The sequence below is a fragment of the Lichenostomus cassidix genome, chromosome 28 (genome assembly GCF_008360975.1).
Source record: "Lichenostomus cassidix isolate B80296 chromosome 28, HeHo_3.0, whole genome shotgun sequence".
NCBI lineage: Eukaryota > Metazoa > Chordata > Aves > Passeriformes > Meliphagidae > Lichenostomus > Lichenostomus cassidix.
In genome coordinates, this window is record NC_139508.1 from 3,665,733 (window position 1) to 3,689,092 (window position 23,360).

General features: G+C 46.5%; 1 protein-coding gene across 3 annotated transcripts; it reads right to left on the reverse strand.

The window, feature by feature from the left end:
• Window positions 1–1,457: 1,457 nt before the first annotated feature.
• On the reverse strand, window positions 1,458–22,608 carry MED26 (mediator complex subunit 26). 3 transcript variants are annotated; one of them, XM_085040639.1, is made up of 3 exons: window positions 22,291–22,608; window positions 5,499–5,573; window positions 1,458–4,223 (listed from the first exon to the last, which is right to left on the reverse strand). In XM_085040639.1, the coding sequence occupies exons 1-3, from the start codon at window positions 22,363–22,365 to the stop codon at window positions 2,532–2,534; spliced, it is 1,842 nt and encodes a 613-aa protein (XP_084896765.1). In that variant the 5' UTR covers window positions 22,366–22,608; the 3' UTR covers window positions 1,458–2,531. The 3 variants fall into 3 exon arrangements, with proteins under 3 accessions (XP_084896765.1, XP_084896766.1, XP_084896767.1); XM_085040640.1 differs by lacking the exon at window positions 22,291–22,608 and adding an exon at window positions 15,436–15,454; XM_085040641.1 differs by lacking the exons at window positions 5,499–5,573; window positions 22,291–22,608 and adding an exon at window positions 4,665–5,480.
• Window positions 22,609–23,360: the final 752 nt, after the last annotated feature.

A 23,360-nucleotide genomic window follows, 5' to 3' on the forward strand; every position in this document is an offset into this window, starting at 1 on the left:
GTAAACTTATTCACATTTGTTGGAGCTCACAGAACTGGTTATACTGGCATGCTGAAATAAAGATTGTCAAGCCTCATCTCACCCTGGAGGACACACAAGTGAGTTGACCCCTTACAGCAGCAACAAACTCAGCAAGGAACAAGATTTAAAGCTTGCATTGGGAGGGAATTTCTCCAGCAGTTTTTGTACCACCAGGCAAAGGGCTGGGTCTGATTCCTGATGCTCCCTCAAGCAGATCAGCACGGACAGTTTGGATAAAATCTGAAAGCTGTGATGAGCTTCAGGCATCACCTCACCCAGTGCAGTCAAGGGCCATCAATTGCATCAGAAATGGAAGCAGTGGAGAAAAAGATGGAATTTATCAAGTAATACTTTGTCATTTCCTGAATTTTGCCCTATATTCAAAGGCCTCCAAAGAGCACGGACCCTGTTCCTAAAAGGGACCATTCAGGGAAGGAGGGGGAAAGGGCGGCAGAGAGAAGATGCACAGTATTTTTTTACATAAACAAAACGCAAGCATTTCCAAAATGACCAGCAGCTTAGCCCTCTACCATCAAATCTGAACTGCAAGACAGGAGGTTTCCCCAGCTCTAAACCACACTGCTCAACTTCAGCAACTGCAGAAGGACAAAATGGAAGTAAACTGAAAATACAGGCATTTTTTGGTAACCACTTCTTCTGGTTTCACTCTCAGACCTCAGATTTCAGAAATGGAAGCACACAGACATCATTTTTCTGAGATACCCACACATTGCAGTAACAGTCAGATCATAAATGGTGAACAAGTATGACTTAAAAATAAACCAAACTTCATCAGTTGTATTCCAGGGAATGAACCAACATAATGCAGACCTGGCCAGGAGCAGCCTCCTTTGAAAATCAGGGAAGAGCTTGACTCTGCCTTCAAAGGCAGGACAACTCTTGCCAAGGCTCATCTCCAGCACAGATGGGTTAACAGAGTTAGCATCACTAAACCCAGGAATATTTTTGGTATTGTGTCCCCTCCCCTGAACAGAAGCCCAGCACTGGGGACTACATAAAACAACATAGTCCCAAATATTAAAGCAATTACAAGTAATAGAAACCCTTCACTTTGTACACCCCAGGCTGCTTTAGAAAGCACTGTAACAATTGGGAATAAAACATTACAAAGTTACCGAGACGAAAAGATGAAGTCTGATCTCTTTAGACTTTGAGGTACATTATCAGCAGTTGGGTTCTCAGTCTCCAGAGTTAAAAACAAATCCAACCTGTGGGACTGAACACCACAGCAAGGTACTTGGAAGACATCCTGTTATCCCCACCGGCAGCATCCGTGGGATTCGGCTCCACCTCCCTGCTCCGATGGGTTCCCAGTGCCAGGGCTCCCTTAGCTGGGCTGAACTGAGCAAACTTGGAGGGTGGGGGGGGGAAAAAAAACGAGTGAAGTTTTTATATATAAATAATTCACAAACTGGTTTGTGCAAATTTTTTTTATTTCCACATTTATATCACAACGTGTCCACTTAAAGGACCAAATAGCAAAGTTGCTCCCTTCTGCATCCCAGGAACACAGAAGTCTAGTTACTGTACATTCACTAAGGCTCTTTGTTTTTGCAAATTGCGTTTATGATGGATATCCATAAGGCAAACAATATCTAAAGGAATGGTAACAAGTATATTTCCAGCATACAAACAGGCTTCCTTTTTCCCTCTCACAGTACAGTTACAAACTTGTAGCACCCTCATTACATTTAGATTCTAGAAAAGGTGATTTTTCTTTTTTTTTTCTCTTTTTGTTTTTTTTGTCTTTTTGTGTTTTTTTTTACCTATAAGTTTGCAGGAAGGGAAAAGGAGGAAAAATATTTGGCTGGTGGTGGTGGGATCAAAAAATATCGTTAAACATCTAGTTTTTGCAGCATTTCTCAGAGACTGGATTTAAACTGAAACCAGACTAAAATATGTGGATGCCTATGGAATGTTGAGCTGAAGCTGGTGGCCCAGCCTGCAGTGCAACACCTGCTGTTTAAAACCCAATCTCCGTACCACATGACTCTTAAATAACGCAATCATGTTCAGAGATGTGATAGAAATAAAACTACAGTTTTTGCACATTGTCTCTCGAATATCTCACTGCCAAATAAAAACCCAAATCAAGTCAAATAAATAGATGCATATTTTGTTAAGGTAACTTCCACAATTTTTTTTTTCTCTGTACCTGCCTGTAATAAGATTCCGGCATTCAGAAAGTGCTGGAAATCCTCTTCACTTCTTGGGGACTAACACTTTTTTATAGCTGGCTCGCTATAGAGTTTTGAACTCAACTGATCAACCTTCGTATGCCTTCCTTTGCAATTGTTAGTAAACTGGTAGCAGCATTTCACAAAAGGAGAATTTTAAAGGAACGAGCTGGAAAGGCCCAGCTCCCTCCCCCCCTCTGCTCGTGGGGCCTGTTTGTCCAGGACAGGAGGCTCTCTCCCAGCTGGAAGTGGCATCGTGTCTGCCAGTTTTGCTAACTGCAGGTGTAAAAAGCGTGCTTAGCAAAACTGCTCTCAGTCTAGGCAGACGTAAGGCAGGATGTTCAATCTCCCATCATCCCCGTGTGGATCTAAGGATATGCACTGTGTCCAATCATACCAGTTACCCTGTGTGTCATAACAACCGTTCACGCCCGGCCAGTTGTGGTCACGTATTCTGTCGAGGTCATCGCTCGTGACCTCTCTGGTGACCCCGGGCAAGTCTGTAGGTTTGCTGTTAGGAGCTAGAACGTGAGTCTTTCTAGCCTCTTTTCTAGTGCTTTCCTCCTGCTTTAAATACTCAGACATGAAGTAGTGAGCTCCTGGAGTCTGTACTCCTGATGAGGACAGCAAGCTACTCTGTCTGTTTAAATATGACTGAATGATTTCATTTCTGGACAACTCTTTCCAGTTCGTTTGTTCAAAGGGGCTTTGCAGGTTGGGTTTTTGCTCCTGCTTTTCCGTTTCTGTCCTGTGCTGTTCAGTAAGTGCAGGCATTTCTACCTGCAAAGGATCTTTCGGTGTTAAAGGTTTTATCTGTCCTGTCATGGGATCAAAAGTGAGTTTTCTCTCTTTTAACCTCACTGGTTTCACACCCCCTTCTGTCACGTGCCCATCCAAGTTGACTGTATAGTCTCTGGGTCGGTACCTTTTCTTCTTTTTACTATCAGACCCTGAAGCAGCATCGTCACTGTCCAGTTTGGAAGTGTCCTGTGGGAAGCCCACGTGTGGTGGAAGTGATTCCCCGGGGTGGGCTTTGCAGCCAGGAGCCGTGTGCTGCTGCTGAAGTGTCCCTGCCATGTGCCTGTGCTGGCCCTCGGCAGCTCCCTGCTGCTCCTGCCAGGGCTGTGCTGCCTCGGGGGCCGCCTGAGGAGGGAACTCCAGTCTCTTTGCTGGCATGGGAGGTGTGGATGGTTGCATCAGGGATGGTGGCGGCGATGGCACCTGTGCAGTGTCTAAGAACTGAGACCTTTGAGATGGACTGGGCATCGAATCCTTTGGTGAGTACGTGGTGTGCTGCCGAGCGAACGTATCATGCCTAACATTCCTGGGGCTAAAGGAGGAGCAGCGTGGGCTCTTGGGCTGGTGGGGGCCCGTGGCTTCTTCTGATTTATCATGCTGCTGAAGCACTGCAGTCTTTAGTAACGAGGAAGTGCTTGAAGGTTTTACAAGTCCTGGAGAACTGGTGTGAGGTTTTACAGCATTTACTGGGATCTTATTGTGTTTATCGTTTTCACTGAGATCTGTCCTGCTGCTTTCGGGCCCTGCATGGAGGTTTATGTCTACAGGACTAGGAAAATTTTCAGGACTACCTCCAATTCCATTGGTTGGAGGGGGTGAAGAGTTTTGTAATACTTCATGACTAGCTTTGGAGACCTTTGGGGGAGGAGGGCCCTGATGCCCATCCCTGTGATCACCTTTCCTTTTGCGATTTCCCAGTTTCTCTGGTTTGGGAGAATTGAGTTTCTGGATATCATTCCTGCTTTTCAGTTCGCTGATGGGCTTCGAGCCTGCCACGGTAGGAAGTTGTGTTTCTGGTTTGCAGTTGTGAGCACCACCATTTGCTGATCCCGGTGGGTTGGGCAGCCCCCTTGGCACTGGCTCATTCTGGGTTACAGGTTCGATCAACTTCTGCCAATTCCGCAACAATTTCTTGGCACGTTTGGCAAGTTCCTCGTTGGATGTCTTCTTCCTCACCTCATTGATAAGCCTCCCGAGTCTTGTTTCCTACAAAGACAGACAAGGTGTTTTACAAACATGTATCATTCCAAGTCAAATTCTTAAGGAATTTTCTGCTTTCTCACCCCTGAGAAACACCTGGTTAAAAACACTAAAGATTTAAGTGTTGAATTAATCTTTCTGGAAAGGATTAGTCCAGTGCTCTGCCACACAATATGAAATAGTAGATTTCAAGTCCTGCTGTCTTTATTCCCTGGGAAAAGCATCAGAAAGGAATTCTTTAATGAGGAAGAACCTTGAGAATAAAGGTGCAGATTCAGATTCAAGGAGAAATGCCCAAGAGGTGTGTGTTTATCACAAGGGAAATACGAGATCTGCAGAAAGAGCCAAGAGAAAAGAATTCTAGGATCTTTGCCTGTTACAGAAACTCATTAACAATAAAAATCTCCATTTGACAAACCTGACTACCAGGTGTGAGTTATGTCCTACCTTATTCCTCCACCTCTCTCCTCTCCCTTCACTGCCCAGCCTGGTGGAAACGTATGAAAAAGACATTTAAACAAGCATTCCCAGGGTGTCCCAAGGTGGTTTCATAAGCGGAAGGAAGTGTCTGATTGTTCCCAAAGCACATTTGAAAACAAAGAACTGTTCCACAAGTCAGATTTCTTAAGAAAAGTATTTCAAAGGAGAACACAGACTAGACTGTGAGAGAAATATGCAATCTGTTGGGATACATATGTTGAAATACAGGTGGAGTTGTAATTAAGCAACAGTTAAAAGTAAGAACACCGCTAATTTCAATACAAAGAGCGAAAAAGAAATATATAATTCAGCGATAAAACTTCTTTGGGCTGTTTCTACAAGTGGCCAGTGAGAGTGCAGCTCTCTCTACACCTGATCCCACCACAAAGATCGGGCCTTGAAACCTGCTAAACTGAATTTGAGATTAATTATATACACACAGAGCAACTCTATTCCTATTTCAGATTTTTGGTGCTTGGTCACCAAACCTCTGCAAAGGTGACTGGAACTGCAGAGTGATATTGCTGAATGCAACAGAATTAATTAATCAGTGGCAAGTGATGATTAATGTAGTGCCCTGCACAAACAGGAACTGTGCTGCCCAGAATACTGATCTGGGCCCAGAAAGGATCCCTGTGTTCAGCGAGATGTCGGAAGCAGTATGAGAGGGACAAAATAATATCTTAATTGTGAATCCTTTGCAATCCATCTATTGTTTCCAGAAAAGCTCTGATGGAAATTAGAAAGGCAGGAGAAAGTCCTTTTATACACATAAAAAATCATGTTCAGAGGGTGACATACCTCAAGTGCCTCTTTGGTTATGGGATATTTCTCCAGGCTGGAGATCACTTCCAGCACTGCCACCATGTTATGGATCTGCAACAAGGAAGACAAAGTCACTTCATGTTTCATGTACTGGTCTTAGTTAACAAATGTAATTTAAGACCTTCCACTTTATAATTGCTGGAAGCATTAATCACAAACTGCTATCAGACTGTCTGGCTTTAGGGAGCTGATTGTTCAAGGAATAGGGACAAGGACACTTTTACTGACCTAGTTGGAAACTGCAGGAGCTGTAACAAACACACTCTTATGTAAAATTCAAGGAAACAGTAGCAATAAAACCGCTGTGACTGAGTAACAAAGTCCTTAGACCCCTCAGCACAGCATCAATTAATTGTGCACAGCCTAACGGGAAACAAGCGCCAAGTGGAGCAAGAGCAGCAACCAGTCCAGTCGGAAATCTAGAGTTTAACACTTCAGCTTTATCCAAATCACTGCTGTACAGTTTCATTCCCAGCATCACTTCCTGTAGCTGCTCACAGGAGTCTCAGCCTGCAGGTCCCTCCTGGGCCAGGGCTGTCCCCAGCAGGTGTCCCCAGACCATCACAGGGCACCAGCCTGGGCTCCTCCAGCCACTCCTGCACGCATTGCTGGGCTCTGCATGGGGAGCAGGAGCTGCACAATTCCACATCCATTCCAAAAGTGAGGGTGAGGTTCTCTGATGGGCTGCACTGCACCCCCAGCACATCCTGCACATCCTCAGTGATTTTAATGGTTTTCACAAGAACACAGACTACACGTTTTAGGGACAACATGGCAGTGCTGGGTTGGATTCATAAATCTCAGAGAGCTTTTCCAACCTAAACGAGTTTATGATCCTACACTGAGATCCCTGTTTCCATTACCTGATGTTAAGAGAGCTGAAACCTGGAATTTCTAATTCACCTTTGGAGATAGATTTAAAAGATAAGTAAAGGAAAACTTGAATCACAGTCTCATTTATTGCTTAATTGCATTTGTGACTCAACTTGACGTGAAGTGCATGTGAGAAAAATCTCTCAGCAAGAACCTCTGCAGGGATCCCACATCATCCTGAAACCTAATCAGGAGCTTCATCAGCATCACCAGGCAGCTCTGCCCTCCCAGCCACACATTCCCCTGCACGACCCTTCATCTTAAAATTGTAAGAACTGGCTTTTCCAAGTCAGTTCTACTCCTCCATCAATATACAACAGGAGCACCAGGAGCTGAAGTCTCTTCCTTTCAGAAAACCTTGGGCACAGACCCTGTTTTGTCCATCCCTGCAGGACTGTTTAGTGCTGGAGATACCTGGGTGATAAAACACTTGTCTTGATTTTTTGATTCACTTTTATCAAACTTATGTTTAAAGTCTATACAGGCTTGGAGTGATTCTAACTCCTATAGGCTGTAAAACTAACTTCAGGCCAAAGATGAACTAATTTGTCCTCGTTCTTCCTTCACTCTGCAGATATTTAAAGCCCTACCATGAGGTCAGGTCTGGTAAAACTCTGCTTAACCTTTAGAGCAGCAAGATCACAATTCTGACATATTTTAGTTCTTACTATTTCACTTCAGTGCACTTTTTTCCACGTTTTGACCCTTGCCCTGTCCTCAGTACCCAGGAAGGACAGTTTAGCACCACAGTTTAAGCAATAAACAACATCAGGGTTGGTTTTTTCAGTTTGGAGAAGCTGAGTCCTTAGAATAGTTAAAGCTCAATTCTGGGATTTTCCAGCCAAATATTTTTAAACTTGCAAAACATGATACTTTCCTTCCCAACACATATTTTAGACTATGAATTACCAGGGTGAACAAGGCTCTACTGCACACACCAGTAACTGGTACAATTATTTTTGCAGTTACTGGTAATCCCCAAATATTCATTATCTAAATGACAAACTGATGGCAAAAAAAAGGGTCATTAGCCTATCAGAAGGTCAAGATGGGGAAAGTGATCTGTTCATGTGCACACACACTTACAGAAAGATGAAACTGCTCAGGGAATTCCCACTCTCAGCTTTGCCTTTGTTCAACACCCCCAAATACACACCAATAGATGCCCCAAATGCTAAATCACCTCCCAGCTCTGACAGACTGTGACTTCCCTCCCTGCTCTGGGGGACACGTGGTGCCAATTAAGGACAGTGAAAGTGGCCTTGCACCCTCAGCTCCTGCTGGAACACAAACCACCCATTTGGGATTCCTCACACATTTGTAACCAATTGAGAACTCGCTGTCACGGAGCAACTGCTGAGTGGAGCACGAACATCTCACACTCCAGACAACTGCAAGCAGCTCCTCTCGTTTTCCCTTCTTTTTTGACCTGTAGGGAAGCTTGATTCTTTAAAAATAAATACATAAAATGTTCAAGCATGCTCAACAACTTCTCCCCCCTTCCCCTTGTGTAGTTTTCTCAGAATGTTTCATCCAAACTGCCATAAAGAGAAGCTTACAATAAAAATAGTATTTGCCTATTTTAAAATAACACAGACTTATGAATTTTTTTGTGGCATAGTTAAACAGTGATAGGAACAAGAGGATCTCCCCAAACACCTCAAGTATCACCTATTCCATGAAAAGACACCATAGGGATAACAGCAGCACACCCATCTTGCACACCAGTATCCTTCCCTTAAACCAACTGTTACAATAAAATTCCTACATTGTCACATAACCAAGGTGACACTAATGTTACAAAACCTATCACCACACCACCCTACTTTGGGCAGCACCAGAAAAATAATTTATTAACACAAAGGGCTATTGAAGATGCTTATTGGGAACACAACAGACAGGTAAAGTACCACAGAGGAACAGGGAATTTCTGCTCTCTCTAGACACTGGGCAGGGCTGTAATGCCCAAGTCAGTGTCTCAGGAACTTGTATTTTAATTTCTCTGTGCCTCTGTCTGCCTCAGTACCTCCCAAAACAACAGCTTCCAGGACCACATTTAGGAGGTTGCAGCAAACAGCTCAGAATAATTGAAAAATAATTGATAAATAATTGACAAATAATTGATAAATAATTGAGCCGGTGCTCCAAATTCTGCCGCGCTGCTCCTGTGCTCCTGACTGGCACACAGACTAATTCACTCCAAAGTTTACTGGGGAACATCTGCTTTGAGTCATCCACGATAATCCTTTCCAGCCAACCCTAATGACAGCCACAGAAAACAAATCTTATTTATTCCATGCAAGGCTCCTTAAGTCATCCAGCCATTCAGCCATACTCTGGAGCTTACTACTGCAAGCTGAGATCTTTTCCAAGTTAAGAACTAAATGCTTTTACTTCGGACTCAGACAAAAGCAGGGGTTTCTGAACTCTCTGGAAAAGATCAAGAAGCTTAATTTCCTTTTCTTAACAGCCATCTTAATCTTATTTCAGCATTTATAAACCAGGACCAATTCAGGAAGTAACTTGAGGGTAAGTGTCACAGCAGTTTAAAGGAGGTTTTGGGAAGGTTGAGGTCCAGCTGTTCCCTCCCACCTCCACTTCCACCACTGCCTTCCCCATGATAAACAACAAACCAAACCTGAGTTACCTGGAGTAAGAGAAGGAGAAGCTCTTTCTGTGTAACAAGAAAAACTCAATGCACAATTCCAAACCAAAACCTTGCAGTGAAACTGCTCATGCAGACTCCAGTCAGAAAGGCTCTTTTCAATCACAAAGTTCAGGTAACAATGCTAAAAGGCATATTTTGATACAGTATCACCATCCTTCTGGGTCCCATTCGTACCTTCACAAGTTTCCAAAGGATACTTAAACTTGGCCTGGAGTCTCCCATCACTGACATTCCTCTAAAACCAAAGTGTAACACTATTACTGTCCTGAAATCATAGCTTACAACAATCACAGCCTGACTCCACCGTGGGCATGGTGGAACAGAGCACACAGGTATGAGAACACACTGCTTAGGAGAGAATGTATTTCACACAAATGACATCATACTTAACTGCTTCCTCAGAATATCTATAAATACTCAAATTTTGATGGTTTCAGAGAAAGTAGTTCTGCAACATTGTCCCACGTGTAGCACCAAAGCAGTTTGACAGAAGCAAGCAGAGAAGTAGAGGCACTGTGGGAGACTAAAGAGGCATTTTATCTTCCTACAAACACAAATCCAGGTGTCCTTTGCCAAGCTGGAGGTTTCTGGTGGCAGTCAATACCAGCAGCAGGGTCCAGACAGAAGTTCATGGGATCATTTGTACATTTTTTGTCTTCCTGGGACCAGCAGCACCTTATTGAGGAGTCATCAAAGTGTCCCAGAGCGCAGGGCTGTGTATCTCCTGAAGGAGTGCAGGATAACCCTCAAGGAAGTCCTGGGTTCAAGGTCAGTATTGCTGGAGAGGCCAGGGAGGCAGAGCTGATTGCCAGGAGGTGCAGTGCACACTGCAGGAGCGATGGCATCGCTGGTGTTCCTCCTCTTGGAGCTCTCAGTGGTACCTGCAGCCAAACATCAGCTCCTGCCCCAGACTGAGGTCCCCCTCGGTGTCACACCTTGTCCCCAGCACTGCTTTAGGATAAAAACTACTTTGCCGAACAATAATCTAAAACATGGAATAAGAAGTGAGGAGAGAAAAGTTGCTATTCACAGGAGGCTTTATTGAAATGTGACAATCAGAAATACAGCTGTGCAGAGTTTATTTAGTACTTTGTGTAGGAACTATAAGACACCAGGCACTGACAATACACACCACCAACAGAAAATTGCAATGGCATTTTTTCAAAGGTGCAGACCAAACACACCAAGTTAGAATTCAGGTTACAACCTGCTGGTATTTAGTTCAGTTCCCTTGCAGCTGATCTATTAACAGTTCCCCCTAGCCCCATTGTGACATGATGTTGTCTAAAGATAGGGAACATGAGATACTATTCACAGACACAACATACTGAAAGGATGACCATGCACTACTTTGTTCACATTATTGAAAATGTCTGAAAGTCAGTTTGCCAAGCTAAGGTCCAATATTAACCAGTACACAAAATATATTCTCAAAGGTGGAGGCCAGTTTTCTAATAGGATTTAGTAAAACAGATCTTTAAACATGAAGGAATCAACTATTTGGGTTGAAAGTCATTCACTGGAAGAATCTTCTACAACAGAGAAATTCATATGGAGTCCGTGCTTTGAAAACTGATCAGAAATTTGTGGTGCAAAACCATAGGTAGAAGGAAAGCTCCTTGAGTACCAAGAATAGTCCAAAGAGTGACCAGGCACAGGAAGCACTATCCACACCTCCAGACTTCAAACTCCCAGGTCTAATTTAAAGAGTCAAACCCATTTGCATGTATTTCATTTGTACTTAGGCTTTATTTAATGGCAAAGTAACATCCTCCAGATACCTTCCTGCATATACTTTACAAAGCCAGGATCATCAAACAAGAGTAAGGTCAGACTCCAATAAATTCCGCAGTGCGAAGAAACCAGTGGACCTGAAATATTTCCCCCACTGCCTCCTGGCAGTGCCCACGCACATCCGTGAGCTGTGCAGACACCACAGCAGCCAAGAGAATGAGAGGAGTTTGCCAGCACAAAACACAGTTTGCCCTGGCACTTACAAAGGGCCTCCAGACACAGATCCACAGCAGCTGGGAAGGGCCATGAATGCTCCAGCTCTTCTCTGCAGGGCCAATTCCCAGGGAGACATCCAGGATCCCCAGCACAGCAGGAACAGACTCCATGCTGGGGCAAGGCAGGGGAAACCACCCAACAAAAGGAATATCCACTGGAGGAAGCATTTAGAAGGTCCAAGAGGCAGTAAAATACAGACTATGAAGACAAGACACACCCCCAGTTCCCAGGACAGCCCCTGCACTACAGGAAAAGGTCTTTAAGGCAAAGAGAAAACACCAACAGTGAAACACTTTTCTCCATTCACATTTATTAGCCAATAACTAGAGGACATTTTTGTTACTACAGAGAGAAATACCTGTCTGTCAGCTTCAACAGTTAGTAAACATTTTGTATAACACCATAAGAATCATACCTGTAGTGCCAACCCTGAGCTGTAAGGGAAGACTCACTGCAAGATAACCCCTCCACTTCTTTTCCCACACCCCACAACAAACCCACCCCACCAGACTGTGAAGCTGGACAAAGAAAAATTCATTAGTCTGATTTTAAAGAGCCCAGCAGCTGAAGAGGTTACATGAAATATTGTTCAACAGGAAAGATGTGTGGCACAAATTCCTGCTGAAGGAACAGAGCAAGAACCATGGAGCACAACCCCAGACAGTCACTGCCACTCTCGGTGGCATCTACTACAGCACACTGCAAGCAAGATAATTTAGTGTTCTTTCCCACTCAATCCCAAACTGTAAGGAATGGTATAGGAACCTAATTCAGCTGGAATTACATCTTCATCTCAAGGTGCAACAGTGCAAGAAGAACAGACACAAAGAGCAGGTCAGAGGATAGCAGCGATAAGAGGTTTTGTAAACATGGTTAATAACAAAAAGTTAAAGCTTTCATTTCACTCAGCATTGAAAAAATAGGAAAGAGACACATGAAGCTTGAAATAAGCCTTCCTATGCATTATTAGTCATAATAAAGCAAATGTTAATCAATTGTTTTCATGCTCACTGGCCTAATATGCAACAAGACAAATACTGATGACACATAGAAATAACCAGTGAGCTACCAGTGCACTCAAATAATCTCTCCATAGCCCCCAGAGCCACTACAGCAGTTTAAGAACACATCAGACAAGTCCAGAAAGAGCTGTTTTGTGAAGGTGAAGGACCACATGAAGTCCCTGCCAGCTATGCCACAACTCCTGGGGAACAGACACTGAACTACAAAGAGCAGAAACACATCAAAATATCCATTTCCATCTATTCCAAGCTAGACTCAGGGCAGCGATTCAAAGAGATCCATACAGGTAACTCTATGAAACAGCTTGTATTGTGAAGGACCTAAAAATTCAACACTTCAAACATCACTGCCCCAGCACAGTGCTCCATGTGAATGGGATCCCAAAAATCCCAAAAGAAATGCCCAAAGTTTCTCTCACCACTCAGGCTCTGTAGCTGCTCCCTGACACTATTTCTGCCACTTCACATTCACCCCTCAATCACTGCACAAGAACACCCAACCATGATAGTTTCCCTCCCTACAGGATAATCATTTCTCCTCCTCTTCCACCAGTACAGAAACTTCAACCAGACAAATCCTGGGAGTTACTACTTAATATAAGCCATGAACTGAAGTCCAAAATTATTGCTTCAAAATTTAGAGAGCTGTAAAATGAGGTTGCTGTGCAAGCAAAGTCACGGGGACAACTGGTCCTACTTCAACAAGACAGAAACGCAGTTGGATGATTATTCAGGCAGAGTAACACAGAATATACACAAAATGTGGCCTTAAAATGTGCACCTTGTGATTCATGATCTTGGTGCTTTCTGCTGTAAGGAACTCACTGCTGGTACCTCCCTGGGTTACTGTGAGAGCACAGTAAGGTACCACAGGAGCCCTAAAGGCACTGCTTGGACAGAATCATTCTGTGATCACCTGCTTCATCTTCATCCACTCCAGAGAACATTTAAACATTTAAAAGTGAACATTTAAAATCATGCATTCAAGGACTTGATGAGAAGGACCTCCAGGGATCTAGACCTTTGTGAAATTCTTAAATATTATGTTACCCATCCCACAGAGTGTCTACCCAGAGCTGTCAACACAGAGCAGTTTGTGTCTGAGTGCAATTCAGAAAGGCCCTACTGACGTCCCCACAATACAGGATTTTCATTCTTTTCTTAAAAATAAAACCATTTATCATTGTGTCAGTGTACTTTAAATGCAGCAGGCCAACTTTTCTCAAATTTTTAGGGAAGCTTCTTGGCTCATTTCTTAAATGATGGAGGATAGGTTGAGGTAGGAGCCTGGTGAATACAATGTTGAATACATTGTGGAATGGATTAATTCACACTGAAGTGCAATATGCTCAGGTGACTGCTCATGAGAGTTTAAGCATGGTGTGTTTGTTCACAAAACCTGAGAAAAATAGGGCTACAAACTGGGAAAAATTGTGAAGTCACTGTACCCTTTCAACAACTGTTACCAATAGTGAATTCCTGTCAGCACATACCATAAACAAGTTTTATGGATATGCAAAAAAACCACCCCTGAAATCAATTTACCCATCTCCTAGAATTACTGCACTCCAAATTCTACATTAAACACTGCTGCCAGTCACCCATTTACAAATACCTCCATTCCCTGAAGACTGTGCAGGTCCTCAGGACAATGTCACCTGCCAGGAAAGCAAAGCCCCCCAGTAATCCCAGGAGAATGCTTGGCCATTCCAGCCAGTGGCACAAACCTCAGCAGCTCCTTAGAAACAAAATGCCTTTTCTACCTTCGGCTGGGGAAAAAGTCTTCCCTGGAGAAAGGTGAGCATGGAGCCTTCTCAGCTCAGGGTTTTTAAGAGCAACTATCCAGTGTGGTCATGGCAAGACAAAGGAACCCAATACCCATCCACATTTTTTTTTATATTTAACCCCAGAACATGGAAACATGAAATCATTAAATCCCAGACTAGTTTGGGCTGGAAAAGGATCTTAAAGCCCATCTCATTCTACCCCCTGCCATAGGCAAGGACATCTTCCACTAGACCAGGCTAGTCCCATCTGGCCTTGAACACTTCCAGAGATGGTGCAGAACATTCATGAAGTTCCAACCTGGTGCTTGTTATCTCTAACCTAGTGGCAAAAACCTTCATGATTTCCACTTCAGAAAGCCCCAGTGAGGCTTAAGCCCTTTGGCAACCAGTCTTAAAAAGTCCAGAGAAGAAAACACAAAGTCAAAACCCAAAAGCTTCTATTTTGACAAACTCTTCCTCACAAGACAATGGACACGGAGTTTTCCAGGATTCAGCCAGGCTCCTAAACAATGTACTCAGCCCATGAGCTGCAAGCACCCTCCTTGAAAAATACATCTGAAACAGCACCTCTTGCATCTTCTCCTCCACCTCACCACGCTCAACTCTATTCAAGAATCAACTGTAGTTTCTCCAAGGAATAACTATAATATTGAAATTTTTTTTCCTGCAACTTTCAGGAAGATAAGTTTATATACAGACATATATAAACTTACATATGTTTATAAGTTTATATACATATAGGGACAGACATTAAAATTCCCTGTCCCTTCCTGCTGCAGTTAATTTACAGAGCACAAGGAATGTTATGTAGTGACCTGCTCAGAAAGTTTTGCTCAAGTGATGGCTCAAGTTACAGACACTTGTAGATCTGCTGGAAGTTTGTTCACCAAAGACAATTTATGACTCTGCATCATCACCCTGAGAAAACAGCCTGTTCCTCTACCTTCCACAGTTCTACACTCCTTAAAAAAAAAAAAAAAAAAAATCAAACCCTCCAGACCTGTACTATAACTGTGATACTCCGCAAGCTGATCCTGCATGGAAACTATGTGAGAAAGCAGCTCCACAGAAGTGCTGGCTGTCACTCTGAGACACGACTTCCACCTCTGCACAGTCATCTTCACAGCACAAAGTTTGAAAACACGCCCAGCTGAGCGTGTGTCGCTGAATCCCTGGGACGCAGGATCCCTCCTCCCCAGCTGCTGGCTTAGAAACCACTCTGTTCACTAAAACAGAACTAATTATGTTTTACTTCCAGTGACTCCTCAGCAGAAATTGCTACCACTGACTGTTTGGACATGCTGAAAATTGTACACTTTGATATTAACAATCACACTCAGGCATGCACTGCTGCTCCGGGAAAGCCATGCCCCTGAAAACACCAATTCGCTGCCGAGTTTTAGCAGATTGCACCTCAAATTAAAGCAATTTGCTGGCACTTAAATATTGTTCCAAACACCAGAAGCGTGAATTATCCACAGAAAAAGTAATTTAGCTGGTAGAATACTGAATAAACAAACCTACATTTATATTAATGTGAGGCACTTAGTTACCTTTACCTTAAATTATTTCTCTAAAGACCAAATGTAAAAGTGTGGCCACATCCTACCACATTACACAGACCGAAGGAAGTATGTTTGGACTTATCACTAAGCACAAAACTGGTGAAAAGAGAGAGCAGCAAAGTGTTATCAGCCAAAACACACATGGTTTTGATGTAAAAAAACTACGCTGACAAAAATTTTAACTCCAAGCCTAATATAGTGGAGTAACTATGCCTTAAAAGCAGTGCTTCTTGACTAACATCAAACTTCTGCAGCAGGCAGAATCGATTCCTCCTTCCCCTCTCCTGAAACTTTTGTGGTTCCTGAAAAAAAAAGAAAGCTAATTGTCAACTGCAGCAGCTACTTGAAGAAAGTGGGAAAGGATGTCAGAGGGAGAAAAAGCTTCAGCTGCAGTGGAGTTACTTTGATCAGGAGCCAAAGGTGCCTGGATGACAGTGCTGTTGTATCACATAGCTGCAGCAAAACCCCAAAGAGAGGCAACCACACACATTTCATCACCCCTAAACTGGGCCCACCCTCAACTTACAGGACAAATGCCCCCCAAAACGACAAATTGGAATTCCCAGCCCAGGCCCAGACTTCTGAAACACAGCCTAAGATGAAAGTCTTCCTATATTTTAAGGCACAGGTTGGGTCCCTCTCCACGTGGGAGCTTCTGAAGTGTTTCCCCTCCTGCCCGTGCCAGTGTCAGGCTGCAGTGCCTGGGCAGCAGGAGCTGATCCAGCTCAATTCCATGCCTACCCCATGCCAGTTCCAGCCCTGCCAGGATGCTGTGCTCATCTCCCTGCCCTCTTGGCTTCAAGGTGTGCCAAGGTGCACTGAAATGGCCTCACAAGATTCAGAACATCCCAAATCAGAGCAACTCGGGAAGCACCAGCCACAGGTTCTCTGCTGCCTGGGAAGTCTGTTTCAGCACATCTCTCCTGGAAAGACCCACACCTTGCACATCAGTTTGTTCCAAGCTGTGACTCCTGGTGACTGCCAGAGGTTATTCGCCATATTTATGCTACCTACAAAAAGCTGGTGCTTCCATTGAGGAGATGTTTCATGGCTACACCAATAAAAACGTGTTAATGAGTTATTTCCCTGCAGCCTCTGAGCATTCAGAGTGTTCACTCCCCACCAAGGGCCCACATGCAGACAGGTACTTGCTGCAAAGTTTTATCATTTGGATTTAAAAAACTCTTCAATGATCCCCTATGATGACCCAGCCTGACAATGTGAAGGGGGTCAAGCTGCTCTATGACAGCCTCAGCTGCCATCCCACTTTTTGTCACCTCTCTTTGCCACATGCTCCCCTAACTGTGCCAGAACTGCCACCTCTCCAAGCCCAGGAGGAGCTGGGCAGGGAAAGAGGCCCCTGAGGAGCTCCTGTTCAGGTAGGGGTTGGCCAGGTGAGCTCCTTGGCTGGGTCAGCACAAGGGAGGGAACAGGACCAAGTGGAGGTGGGGACAAGGATGGGGATCGCAGCAGCTCTCCCAGCTCCACTGGAAGCTTCAGCTGGTGTAAAGCTTCAAGGGTTTAAGCCAATTCAATCCAATTTTTGCTCATTTGGAGCACTGGACACACAGCCTTTGGTGGAAGGTGGTGGTTTACTCTTGAGGTGCAGCACTCACTCATGACATACAAATCAGGAGCATCCTCCTGCTATCTATAAAGATGTTTCCCAGCAGTTATTCCAGGACACATTCCCAGCCCCTGTATTGCTGCATCCCCACTAACACAGGCTAATTCCAGACATCTGTGAACCATGGAAAAGCAACAGTGACAGAAAAGGTTCTGCAAATGAAACTTGACCATAAGGCAGCCACTGTCACCTCAAAAAACCCAGACAGGCGTGGTTAACTTTTCCAGGTAACAACACACCTCCTTCCTGCCAGGTCCCAAGGCAGCAGGGAAGCACCAGGAAGCAGCAGCATTCCACTCCTCATAGAATCACAGACTGGGATGGGTTGGAAGGGACCTTAAAACCCATCCCATTCCACTCCCCTGGGCAGGGACACCTTCCACCATCCCAGATTGCTCCAGGCCCCATCCAGCTTGACCTTGGACACTTCCAGGGATGGGGCAACCACAGCTTTTCTGGGCAACCTGTGCCAGGGCCTTCCCACCCTCACAGCAAGTTGTTCTTTGCTGTTTCCACACTCATTTAAATACTTCAAGACCCAATTCTGCTGCCAGAACTATTTGTGATGCACCAGAAGTTTTATCGAATAACTGAGCTACATCAAAAACTACCAAGAAAAAGATACATATATTGCCTTTTTCTTCTTTAAACCCTGATCAATTCCTCGGTTTAGTTCACCACACGATCCTGCACACATAAAATGGGTGTGTGTAGCAGGAATAAGAAGTGGGTGTTATTTAAATTGTCACTGCTGCCGAAACAAACACTCAAATTACAGCTTCAGAGCAAATGACTACTGCCATCATCACTGACCTGGGGAGTTTCAAGGAATTAACAATGGAAAAGCAGTTTGGTATTCCCCTTGCTTTGACCCCTCAATTCAAACTCTCTGATATTTCTGCTTACTCTGATTTTCTCTTAAGCAGCCTCAAAGTTCAGAATGATATCACTGCTACAAGGGGCACTGTACAAATGAGAAGTTTTTAAACCACCAGCCCCCCAAACCCCCTCAAGAAGTGACAGCCTGTGCTGCCACCAAGCCAAATAAGCTATTTTGGATAGAAGTGGACAAGCAAGATTCAAAGCAAGGCCAAAAAACCAACTGTACCATCACCCTCACAAGGTAAATTCAAGAGAATCCAAGTGTTTGTAATAAAAAACACTAAGAAACACAGTCCTCATTTAAAGTTATTATGAAGAACCTGAACACAATGGGACTCACTACATCAGACCCAAATCTTTATTTGGAACTCAAGACTGACATGATAACAACACTCCAGACCTTGCACATTAGGAAATGGCCCAAGCCCCTGCATGTTCTTTCACACACCTGGAACAACTTGCTGCCTTCACGCACAAAATGTGAGACTGCTCAAAACAAGATGAGCTGCAAGTGAGGAAAGGGGCAAGAGGTACAACAGGTTTTCTGCATCTCCCTCAAAACTGCTAAGCTCATTAGGGCCTCACAGAAAAGGATAAAGCTCAAGCAAGTGCCATTCCTAGTCTACTTTCGCCCACACATAACACTTCCTGCATCCAAAGAAATCACCGAGACCCTCAGGAAGTGAACCACCAGCTTCCTCTGCTTTCTATATTTATATTACTACAGCAGCGTCTTGCACTTTCTGGAAGCACTACTAGAAAGCACCTTCACCACTGATGAGGGAGGTTTTGTCTCCAGGACCTTGGTAAAACAACCAACAGAGAAAACAGCCATAAAAGCATCTTTAACCATGCAACTTGTGCCAATGCACCACCTAACATATTCCAACACACAGGCCTATTAATTATTAATAATTCAGACCATGGACCACTCCTGAAGGTCCATGCAGTAAGTCCAGCTGAGATACTGCAAGAACCACAGCCCGAGTTACAGCCAAGCCCAACCTCACAGGGAGCACATAATACAGACTGTTACTCAAACCAAAGCTGGATTTGTGTCACTGAGGGGTACTAACGGCAAATAATGAAGTTATTATCTAATATTTAAAAACAGGAACAGATTGCTACATATTCAGCATGAGGAACCATTTAATTGCGAGCACAATTCTAGCAGCTGGTTGGAAACGACAGGTTTGTGCACAGAGCAAAATCCAACAGATCTCATTACTCCTGACATTGGGGAAAAAACTCCCCCAGGAGCACAGAGCACAAGTTACCTAGCAAAGGTGTTCTGCTGGGTGGAAGGGGTGGCATATCAGCACACAGAGTCTGACAGAGGCAGGAGCCTTGTTCCCACCAGAACCAAGGAATATCTCCCCTGTCAGACCTCACAGAACAGACCTCCTCCTCTCCTCCACCTCCTGCTATGTTCTCACAGAAGCTTTGGAAGGAAAGTGATGCTGGTACTCGGTGCTTAGGTCATGGAGCAGAAGTGCTTTGCCCATATGTTTCCTCGAGGAGAAAAGGCTGAATAAATGAAGACACAATACCAGACATCCCGGGTGGCTTCTAGGATGATGTAAGTTCTTTTAAAAATAGCTTATTTCTTATAGGTCTCCTTCGAAATAGTTCAGAATTTACACAGGTAACCTCTAAGTGAGGGAAACTAAGTTATAAATATATTCTGCAGCAATTACTAGAGGAGGTGCAAGTGCTAAACATGTGTGTAAATTCAATATTGCTCCCGAGTCAGCAGGGCTTTATGGAGCAGCTGGAGATGAACAATCAGCACAGGAGATGATTTCCTGAGGCCAGCAGGTTCTGCAAGCTTGGGGAAACGATTATTTTGACCAGTTCAACCCAACAGAGGTAGAGAAACTTACGTCTCTCTATTTTTTTTTAAGGCATGACCTGCAAGTTGACCAAGATCAAAATAACCACTCAGAAATGAATATCCACAATGGCACCTCATGTTAGGGGATGTTATGGATGTGTTATGGAATTTAAGTGAGACTTAAAATTTACAGACCCTACAGTAAAGCACAATGAAGAACCAACCATCTCCTCCCTCCTCAGCCCCACAGAAGTGTTTTTGCCCACCTGACACTACTAGTGCAGCTTTCACCTCACCCAGAAACATACAGCAGCTAAACTGAAAAGCCTGAATTAAATCCAGGCCTCAAAGCTCAACTTTCTTGGTAAATGAGGAAGTCAATGACAATAACAAATACTGCAGGTTTGAGAGCAACTAATTCTGTCACGAGAAGATTCTAAGAGCCAGCAGAAGGTAGCTGGAGTTTTCCATGAGTCCCTGCAGGCACAGAAGTCATGGCTGCACAGACTCTCCCAGCAGGAAAACAGCAGAGCAGCTTCTTGTACTTTCACATTGGTGCCCAAGTATGAATAAACTCAGAATCTGCTTTCTAAGTGTGTTCAAAATGTAAGTCTGTTCCCTCTGTGCCAGTGACGTGCCAGGTAGTGAACAACCAACACCACCACCTATTCCATGTGCTTTGGAGCCAAGACTGAGTTCTCAGCCTGCATAACGAACCTCAGCTACACCACCTCTGCTCTCCTTCAAGAAAAGGTTAAACTGGAAGACAGACCCTGCCTACAGGCACTTTGGAACAATGGGCTGATTTTTCTGCCACCAATTATTGCCCTGGATAAGTATCAAGTATGTAGAATTATAATTTAACATACATCACTCCTAAACTTAAGGGGCTACTGACCTATTGGAAGTTCTGGCCTCCCCTTGCAGGGAGCCTGGTTATTTTGGGTCCACTCACAACAGCATCCTGCAACATCAGTGTGTGGAGAAAGGGAAAAGTATCCATCACAAAATTCACCTCCTGGCTGCTTAGCTCTGCACAGCCACAGTGTCTGACAAAGTAACACTAGAATTAGGGTAACCACTGCAACTGACAGTTCTGAAGTCAAAAGACACCACAGATCTGCTAGAATTTTATTAAAGTAGGTTGGCACTCGGTCTCACGTAGAGTGAAAAATCTGCAGCCACAGAAAGGGAGCTCAGAGCAAATAGGATTCATGAAGTGCACTAACTGACATTTCAGCAAGATCCACGTTGAAGTACTGCAAACTCAGACAACGCTGACATTTAACAGCCCACAATTACCACCACAGTTTGTTACTGTTACTCCAATGTGTAACACTGCAGCTCATGATAGATGCCCAACCCAGGGGCTCTACAGAACCTACAAGGTCAGGGTGATTTTTCTTCAGCCCCATGTCACACGCAGGCCACTCCAGAGGGGGGGGGCTTTCCAAATGACAATAACTTTATTAGCTACTTTAGGACTCTGATACAGGTCAGTCATGAAAAAAAGCACTTGTTCAGACAGGAGCAGGTATGACTTTAATAGAACCAAAGCACCATTTCACACACACAAGCCCCAGGAATAACACGTACACGTTCAGCCTGACGCACTAGAGGCTGCCCCCACAAACTGCAGATGGCCACAACAGACCCACCTTTGCATCCTGCAGTGGTGACTCTTGATCTAAGACTCAAAAATTGGACAGATTGAGGGCCCTGCAGTCCTCTCACAGTAATAAACACCTATGCGGAGAACTGCTCGGATGAGCCAAAAAACCTTTAAAAGGAGCAAATAAGCCTTTGGATAACTGCCACTTAAGGCCACTTACAGGTAAAATACACGCTGACTTCTGTGCTTACACCACATCCCAGAAGGAGCAGATAAGCTCATTACGCCGCTGCAGGAAGGGATAAAAGCGAACACCGAGGCTACTCGGTGCTGGAGCAGCTCCAGAGCCCCGCAGCCACCGCCGGAGCCCTCCCGGCGTCCCCGCAGCCCGGGGTCCCCCCGGCCGTGGCCGGAGCGGCCGCAGGGCCCGAGGAACAGGTGGGCGCCCCGGAAGGTCCCGGCGAGCGGCGGCGGGGTCGGCCCAGAGCCCCCTGCAGGCCGCGCCCGAGCCGCGGCCTGGCGTGGGGAGGCGGCCGGGCCGCCCGCCGCATGGCCGGGCAACACCGGCCGGGCCCGGGGCGCCGAACGGCGGCGGGGCGGGGGCGGCCGCGGCCCCGGGCGGGCGGAGAGCTGCCTCCGGAGCCCCCAGCGGGGCGGCCCTGCGCTCCTGGCCCGGGGGGCGCGGGCGGGAGGCGCCGCCGACTGCGGGACCCCGGGCGGGCGGCGCGCCGGGAACTCCGCGCTACCGCCCGCAGCGGAGGCTCCGGCGCCCCAGGGGCGGCCCCGGCGGGAGCCCCGGCGGCACCGGGGGGGGAGAAAGGCGGCGCGGCGGGAGCGCCGGGCGGGGGTCGGCCCGGAGCGGCGGGGGCCCGCGGGGCCCGTACTCACGTTGCTCTGCGGGTCGATGGCCTGCAGCAGCCGGTCCCTGATCTGCTGCGGGGACGGGGCCGGAGCCGCTGTCATTGCCTGGGCGAAGCGGGGCGGCTGCGGCCGGGGCGGGCGGGCGGCGGGGCCGGGCCGGGCCGGGGCGGCGACGGCGGCGGCTCCTCACTCGCCGGCGGCGGCGGCCTCGGGGAGCCGGAGGGGCATGTTCGCTCCCCGCGGGGCGGGGGCGGCGCGGGTGGCCGGGGGGAGCGGGCGGGCCCAGCGCTCCGCTCCGCTCCGCTCGGGCCGAACGCGGGGCGCGCTGGGGGCAGGGCCGGCGCCGCGCGCGGCTCCCTGGGACGCGCCCGACGCCGTGACGTGCGCGCGCCGCGCCCCGGCCCCCGCCCGCCCGACCGCACCGCCGGGGGCGCGCACCGCGCGTGCGCGGGGGCGGGCGGGCGGCGGCGGCAACGCGCGTGCGCGGTGGGGGAGCGGGGCGGGGCTGAGGGGGGGAGCGCCGTGAGGGGAAAAGGGACACGGGGAGACGGGGAAACACTGGGGGGACACCGGGCCATGCTGGGGGACAGGGAGGACACCAGGAGCTCCGGGGGCAACGGGGAGAGGGAAGAACGGGAGGATCGGAGGGAGAGGGGCGATGCTGGGGAGACGGGGGGGGCAGGAGAGAGCGGGAGCAGTTGGAGGAAAAGGGGTTGCCATGAGGGAGCAGTTGGGGCGGCGGGAGCCCGGCGGGCAGCCCGGACCCTACCCGCTCCCGTTGGCACCTCCCCGGACCCCGAGAGACCGAGCACTGTACGCAGAGAAATAAATAATGCAAATAAGTAACGGGAATAAAGCCCTGCGGGTGGTTGGAAGGGGACGCGGGGGTCACCTGCACCGACAGGGCCGTGTGGGTGTGAGGGGGTGTCCCGGAGCCTTGAGCGAGGTCAGCCCGGCATTTAAACTCCTCAAAGAATTTAAAAGCAGCCCAAAATTAACTTCCGATCTCACTGTTTTAAAGCAGCTGCTTCGAAGTTGAATCACAACTTTTATTCTTTTGCTCAACCGTAGTCTTGTGGGGACAGCACTTTCTGGAG